General features: G+C 45.8%; 1 protein-coding gene across 1 annotated transcript; it reads left to right on the top strand.

Moving 5' to 3' along the window:
* The first annotated feature begins 3,236 nt into the window (after positions 1–3,236).
* On the top strand, positions 3,237–4,659 carry LOC146980515 (uncharacterized). The gene is made up of 2 exons (XM_085787978.1): positions 3,237–3,242; positions 3,774–4,659. Exons 1-2 carry the CDS (start codon positions 3,237–3,239, stop codon positions 4,635–4,637), a joined length of 870 nt encoding a protein of 289 aa, XP_085644104.1. The 3' UTR covers positions 4,638–4,659.
* Positions 4,660–7,704: the final 3,045 nt, after the last annotated feature.

Raw genomic sequence — 7,704 nt, 5'->3', positions numbered from 1 at the left:
AGCACTGCGACTTTTTACGGACGTTATCACTCCGCTGTTCAGCTGGACAGGAGCTAAGTCAGAGCCAGGCTCCCCATACAGGAGCTGCTCCATCTCTCTGCTGCTGCTACAGTTAGAAAAGAAACGGACTTATAAAACTGTGCGTGGGATCGTTACTAAAAGGGTACGTACGCCCAAAAGCCAGGTTTTGCGTGCGCCAGTAAATATTCAGACTTATAAAACCCTGCGTACGCACACCTGCAGGCAAACTTCCCTTTATAAATCACATAGTTCCTACAAGTGTGCGCAGCTGAATCAGCTTCACGTCCCTCCCTGTACACGCCCTGTTTTAACCCTAGATGGTCAATGCAAACCACCACATGAATGCATCTGCATGTCAATGAGCCTGACGTGCTCTTGTTCTGTCGGTGTTGTGAATTAGCTGCAGGTGTGAAAGTGACAACGTGACGTGTTGCTGCAGCTGTTAACGGCGTCAGCGGCTCAGAGCGCACGCGGTGTTGTTTTGGTGCGCTGCCTCTCACATGCTGGACCCGGTTCAGCACATAGTTACAACAATGACAACAGTTCTAATCTGAAACCAGTTATTAACCTTCATCATGGTCTCCCTCTCCCTCCTTTCTCCTCCAGCGGTGCCGTGGTGCAGCATTACGCACGGGGCTCACCGCTGTATTATTTACAGTAATTAGACTGATCGATAAAACTTTGAATAATTAGCAGAATCAGTTACATTCTGAGGAAGGATCAAACATGACACTTCTCTTGATAACAAGAAAACAGAATGTAACAATTATGGGAACGATTACTGGATTTTTTTTCAGTTCTTCTGGACTATTTCTGTTGGCGGAGCCAAAGAAATGAATAAATAAACAAACTAGGGATGCACATTTTGAATTTTTTTTCTGACCGATGGCGGACGCTCGTTAACCGATTATTAACTGTTAACCGATAAGATTAAGACACTTGCGGCGCACGGCAAAAAAAAAAAAAGTATCGCTCCAATTTTTTTTTTTTTTTTTTTTTTTGCCGTTAAATACACACGTGCTGATCAGCGCGCTCTGTCTCAGCTGATCGCGCTCATATGGAGGTTAGATCGTCCAATGTAGAACTGTTTTTATAGAAAGTGCAGCCAAACACCAGGCTGAAGGAGCAGCAGAGCTCCTCTGACAGCTCTGCTGTGGAGCTGCAGGCGAGCTGCAGGTGAACAGACTGGAGAGCAGCGACGTCTCGTCCTCTTTTTTTTTTTTTTTTTTTCAGCTGTAGTTACAGGTGATTCACATCTATGTCCGTGTAGCTACATTTATTGTCTGATCTTCCTTCACTGGGGCTGCTGCTGCACATACTGTCAGTCCTCCTGTGTAACTTTGTGCTGCGAAATATGACTGAAGGCAGTGAACTCTGCACGTGTCGACACGCCCCCATGAGTTGACAACATAAGGAGCTAATAAAATAAATAAATAACCGATAGTATTAATCGGTCAAAGTTCTTGTTATCGGTTAACGGTTAAACGGTTAATCATGTGCATCCCTAAAACAAACAAATCATAATCTCTTGTAGTTTGTTACTGTTCTAAAATGCGCTCGTAGCACTGTTGTATAAAAGCAATATCACACTGGAGGTCGTGCTGTTGTACTGTATATCAGCACGGTGGGATTATCTGACCGAATCACAGCCGGCTGATATACAGTACAACAGCACTCCCTCTCGTGTGATATTGCTTAATTAAAATATTTTTTCATGCGAGAAAGTAACTGTTTAGACCCCAATGTGCAGTTCCAAACTGTTTAGGAGTTTGCGCCGACTTTTCAGAGAAGAGAGGCTTCACCCGTGTGAGCAGCGGCTCGTCTGCAGAGCTGCTCAGCCGGCCAACCTCTGTCGTCATCCTGGGGGAGAAAACGATATCGCTAATTAACTCATTGGCTGCCAGCCATTTTCAGAGCAGAGAGCCCCATACTGCCAGCCGTTTTAGAGCATTTTGAACGATCTTATAAGACCCACAGAATATTGTGTTATATATATGTATGTAAACACCGAAACTACCAAGAGAAAGAGTAGACTCTTCGTTCAATAGGAAAAAAAAGTTTGTTTCTACCTTTTTCCGTTCTTTTGTAAACAGCAGTAGAACATAGGCTGGTTTTGCCAAAAACACCAGTTTTTGAGCAAAACACTGAGAAAATAAGCTTTTTGTGGAAAGAAACGTGTCAAGCAGAACAGTGACTTTGACGTTGATATTTTTTGCTTTAGTGACACCTCACACATCTGAACAGTGTTCTCCTTCTATAAAACAACAAAAACAACACAGAGAAAGGACTTTTGATGGCAAAATAATAATTTATTATAAAAAATATATAAAAACTTTTTTGTACGTTTGTAGCTGTCACATGACCTCTGCCCCATGGTCGACCACTGCTTGATCCACGACCTGTAAATTATAGAAATATATATAATTACCATAAAAATACATCTCTTATAGTTGTAGTCAAGTGTGATGTGGAGTTTTTTTTTTTTTACCTTTCCGCCGGCGGATCAAAGCGATCCGCCCTTTTAGCAGTAAAAGTTAGCTCCCTAGCAAGTTAGTTTATTTAATTTTTTTTTTACCATTGATGTATTATATTATTACCTTCATGTCTTTCTGGAGCGTGGGGACGAGTCTCTGCTGCTCCTGGTTGATCCGGACGGAACCGCCCATCTGACGAATCCGGGTCACCGAGCCGTCAGCTGCTGACTCTCTCACCGGCCGCTCGGCCCGGCTTGATCGCCCGTGTCCAGCGTCGGTGTCGGTCGTCGGTGTCTTTTTCAATGATCTCCGTCGTTTTCTCACGATCGCGACCCTCTTCCTCTCCGAACTACCGCGACACATACGGTACATAATGTGCCAACGTGCGGAACACATAGGCTCCGTGCATAAGTTTCTTATATCTCTTGTCATCTCGCTTCTTCTCATAATCAATGCTGATCTCTCATCCAAAGAGGGCACTGCTGCCCCCTACAGGGCCTACAGGACAGCTACACGTCCTTACACTAGTTTACAAGCCTGATATTGATGGACAAGCTCCACCAGACCGTCCTCCAGCCCCTCCCGTTGAAAAACGCAATTGACGTCTATCGACGTCAATGGCAGTGAACGGTTGTAATTAGATTGACGTCTATAGACGTCAATGGCAGCCAATGAGTTAAATTTCCCCGCAGGTTTTTTAGAGGGTTACCGCCGGCTGGTTAAATTCTTTTTGGGAGATAAATGCTGGTCTCATTGATGAAGTCTAACAATTGTGGCCGCCGCATTGTTTGAACGAAATGTGAAGCTGCATTAGACAGAAGAAAGGTGCTGCCTTGGTGCTCTGTAGCCTATGTACATAAATTACCACATTAATCAATCAATTACATTTTCCAACTGTAAACTTGCAGCAACTGCTGAATGTAACTGCAACAGCCCACTGTGAAAATGAAAAATATAATTGCGTAGCCTCTAACACTGGCCAATCATTCGCCATTCTCATCCTCCATCCCCCTCCCTCATGCCCATCTCCTCGTCGTTATCAAGCGGGCGGGATATTCAGTGTTTGGGGTGAGACCAAGCTCGGTGTGTGTGTGTGTGTGTCTGTGTGTCTCAGACGTTTGATTGACGGATGATGGATCCAATATCACTGGCCATAGTGGAATCAAATTCATTTTTCTTTTCTGTGCACCTTGAATGAAGAATTTTTAAAAAGGAAAACAAATGTCCATCCATCATCCATCATTGATTCATTCTCTCTCTCCCTGTCTGTTGCCATAGAAACAGGACCACACCAAGGTGAAACCACACAGCTGTAATGGGTGTGGGAACACGTTCAGGACCTCAGTTCATCTGAACGCTCACCGCCGGCGGTGCCAATGTGGACAGACGGCGTACAGGTGCGAGCAGTGCGGCACATCGTGCACCGACTTGTCAGGACTGAAAATTCACCAGCGGATCCACGCCGGAGAGAAGCCGTACAGCTGTGAGCAGTGTGGCGCCGCCTTCAGAAGGGCGTACACCCTGAAAATTCACCAGCGGATCCACACCGGAGAGAAGCCGTACAGCTGTGAGCAGTGTGGGAAGGCGTTCGCTACCTCCAAAGAGTTAATGATCCATCAGCGCATCCACACCGGAGAGAAGCCGTACAGCTGCGAGCACTGCGAGAAGGCGTTCACTACCTCCGGACATTTAGCAGTCCATCGGCGCGTCCACACCGGAGAGAAGCCGTTCAGCTGCGAGCAGTGTGGGAGGGGGTTTGTTGCCTCCGGACAATTAATGACCCACCGGCGCATCCACACCGGAGAGAGGCCGTACGTGTGTGGGCAGTGTGGGAAGGGGTTCACTACCTTAGGAAAATTAACGGCCCACCGGCGCATCCACACTGGAGAGAAGCCGTTCAGCTGCGAGCAGTGTGGGAAGGGGTTCAAGAGGTCCGGACACTTAAAGGTCCACCAGCGCATCCACACCGGAGAGAGGCCGTACGTGTGTGGGCAGTGTGGGAAGGGGTTCAAGAGGTCCGGACAGTTAAAGGTCCACCAGCGCATCCACACCAGAGAAAAACCATACGTGTGTGGGCAGTGTGGAAAGGCCTTCAGCCAGTCCAACAACCTGAAGAAACACCAGCAGCTCCACAGCAGCTAGAGGACGGGGCGGTCCGGTCCTACACCTGAGCAACTAACGATTATTTTCACCATTGATTAGCCTGTTGATATGTAAATGATTCATCGATTTGTTGTTTGGTCAATAAAATGTTTTTAAAAAATGTTGAAGTGTTTCCCAAACCACCAGATGACATCCCCAAACCTAACCCTAACCCGCAGGTTTTAAGAGGTTTACCGCCGGCTGGTTAAATTCTTTATAGGAGATAAATGTTGGTCTCATTGATGAAATCTAACAATTGTAGCAGTCACATTAGTTTGTTTGAATGAAAAGTGAAGCTTCATGTGTGTATTGGACAGCAGAGCAGCGCTGCCTGGAGCTCTGTACAGAAATCACCACATTCACATCAATAAATTATGTTTCACAATGAGCTGATGGCAAGGCAATTTTATTTGTATAGCCCGTTTTTACCACCAGTTTGTCTCATGGACCTTACATGGCATCGTAGCAACATCCTCTGTCCTTAGACCCTCACATCCACTGAGGAAAAACTCCATGGAAAACCCTTTTAACAGGGAAAAATCGGAGAAACCTCAGGGTGAGCAACAGAGGAGGGATCCCTCACCCAGGACGGACAGACATGCAATAGATGTTGTTACGAACAAGAAAACAGTTTACAGTTTGTCACAGACAGATCAGTCTGCATTACATTTTCTTTTCTTTTATTAAGTTCTATAACATGGCAGCATTTTTAATTTGTCATGATTACGCAACCGTTAACTGCTTTTGCGTTTGCTGTTATCGTGCGACGTACCGGTATGTGCAAACCTAACTATGCAGTCGCTTACGTTCCCAAACGTAAACTATGCAGTGACGTAGCACTGATGACATTTCTCTGACCCTGTCTGTTGACAGGTCAGGTGTTTTTGTTTTTCTGTTCTTTTGGTTTTTTATTTTTTGTTTGGACCTTCCTGTGAAGTGACACAATGGCGAGCCACCCACTTGATGTAGAGTGTAGGGGGGGGCGACCCCCATTCCGAAAATTCCTTCCTTCCTAATGTGTTTTATTTTGAAAATTGACCGGATTCTCTCGTGGTTTGACTTCCTGCCCGGCTTGACACGATCGCGCCGCGGGGACAGCCCCCCCCCCCCTCCAAAGTTTCACCCAGGTGCGAGTCTGATGCAGCCGCGGTGCTCCTGCTGAAAAATACATGTCCTTGCTCTGTGCTTTGGTTGGGTTTAAGCAATGTAGACAGGAGTTGGTTTAGTTTAGTAAAAAGATCAGGTGTAGCGGCCAAGAAAGTCTCTGCTAATATGCAGCTCCTCCGGGTGTCAAACACTGATCTCCCGCGCTAGAGGCGGATGCTCTCACCACTGTGCTACGAAAGCATTCACTGCAATGTATGTACCCAGTGTGTTAAACCTTTAAATGGCGGACTTTTTTCAGGTTCAGAAAGGCACCCCTTTTCCATAAATAATTAAGGGCCGGCATTCCGACATATTTAAGTAAACGTTCGGCATGGCGGCCCTTCACAATGGCACCCTGGAACCAGAGTGAAGTGAACCCCAGATACCCCGTGGTCACTGGACAGGTCCTGCTACACTCTCTGGTGTGATAGGCTCAGCATCTGAAACACCCTCACACTCAGCCCTTTCACACAATTCCCCTTACACTTAATTTCCGCAGGCTACATTTTCTCCATCCCTGGAACACTGGACTGCATACGCATTGCTGTTGTGGAGGATAATCTTCTAGTGATAGTTTATTTTTTTCCTTTGGTTTATTAGGGCCACGGGCCATCGCACCGGGCACTGATCCCTACAGCTATGAAATAACACTACATTAAGAAAAAACTTTAACCCGCGGAGTGGCCCTTTTTTTCAAAATGGCCTGTGTGGTTTTTGGTCATTTTCTCCAAAACCACCGGCCCGATTTCAACCAAACCTTCTGCGTTGGACTCCCCTCGGACCCCCAGGTAACCCATACCCGGCCAGGACCCAAGGCTGGGCAAGGGAGAGGTTCGTAAGTGTCTAAGGATATGAGGACCGGTCTGCTTTTCTCTCTTTCTCTCTCTCTCCCTCCCTCCTGCCTACTGTCCGTCCGTCCCTCCCTCCCTCCTTCCCTGACACTTTCACTTTGACTGGCCATACCTGTTCAACACCTGTAGCTCTCATGGCTCTTCCTCCTCCTCCTCTTCATTTAGGAAAAGGAATGTGAAGGAATGTGTCAGTGGGTGTCGTTCAGGTACAAGTTGTTGTTTTTTTTTGTTTTTTTAAAAAATGTATTTAAAAGGGACAATGTGCAGTTAAAACATAAATGTTGCCATTTGATGCACTAAACCAGAGTGTAGCTTTAAGCTAATTTGCATCTGTAGTCCCTTGGCAGGTCACAGAAATACAACACAGTAACAAGACAGATTAAACAGTATACAGGGATAAAACACCACAACAACATGGCTACACACGTCTGCGTGCAACTCCCCCCCCTCCCTCATCCCACCTACGCCCACACCCATACCCACACACACAAAAAGAAGTCTAAGGACCAAATTAGTGGTTGCAGAGCTGAGCAGCTTTTAACAGATTTTTTAGGTTAGATTTGAAGACTCTGAGAGAGCTACTGCTCCTTACGGCGTCAGGTAAGGTATTCCACTGGTTTGTGGCTCTTACAGAAAAAGCAGATTGCCCAGCTACAGTGCGGCGAAATGGTATGGTACAATCTTGTTTGGAGGATATTCAACAAGTCAATACAACAACCAGTTGTTGTATTGACTCCACACCTGACACACTTTAATGTAATCCAACTTTCCACCAGTTTAAAAACAGTGAAACACTGTTTATGGCCTGACACTGCTTATTTAAGTCATCCAACACAGTAGAAATGATTCAATAACGTTATTGATACTATTTGATGATGTATTATCTTTAAAAATAAATAAATAAATAAAAGATAACGTTATTGATTCACCAGAGCTCCATTGTACACCAGGATAACCTCCTATATTCTCACATTCTGTGACATAAACTGTAAACTGTTTTCTTGTCTGTAACAACATCTCTGTCCCGTCTGTCCGTCCTGGGTGAGGGATCCCTCCTCTGTTGCTCACCC

This window comes from Trachurus japonicus, chromosome 9 (genome assembly GCF_045865225.1).
Source record: "Trachurus japonicus isolate A0001 chromosome 9, Traja_1.0".
Taxonomy (NCBI): Eukaryota; Metazoa; Chordata; class Actinopteri; order Carangiformes; family Carangidae; genus Trachurus; species Trachurus japonicus.
The sequence above is the reverse complement of the archived record's forward strand: the minus strand, read 5'-3'. Positions and strand labels throughout refer to the sequence as shown.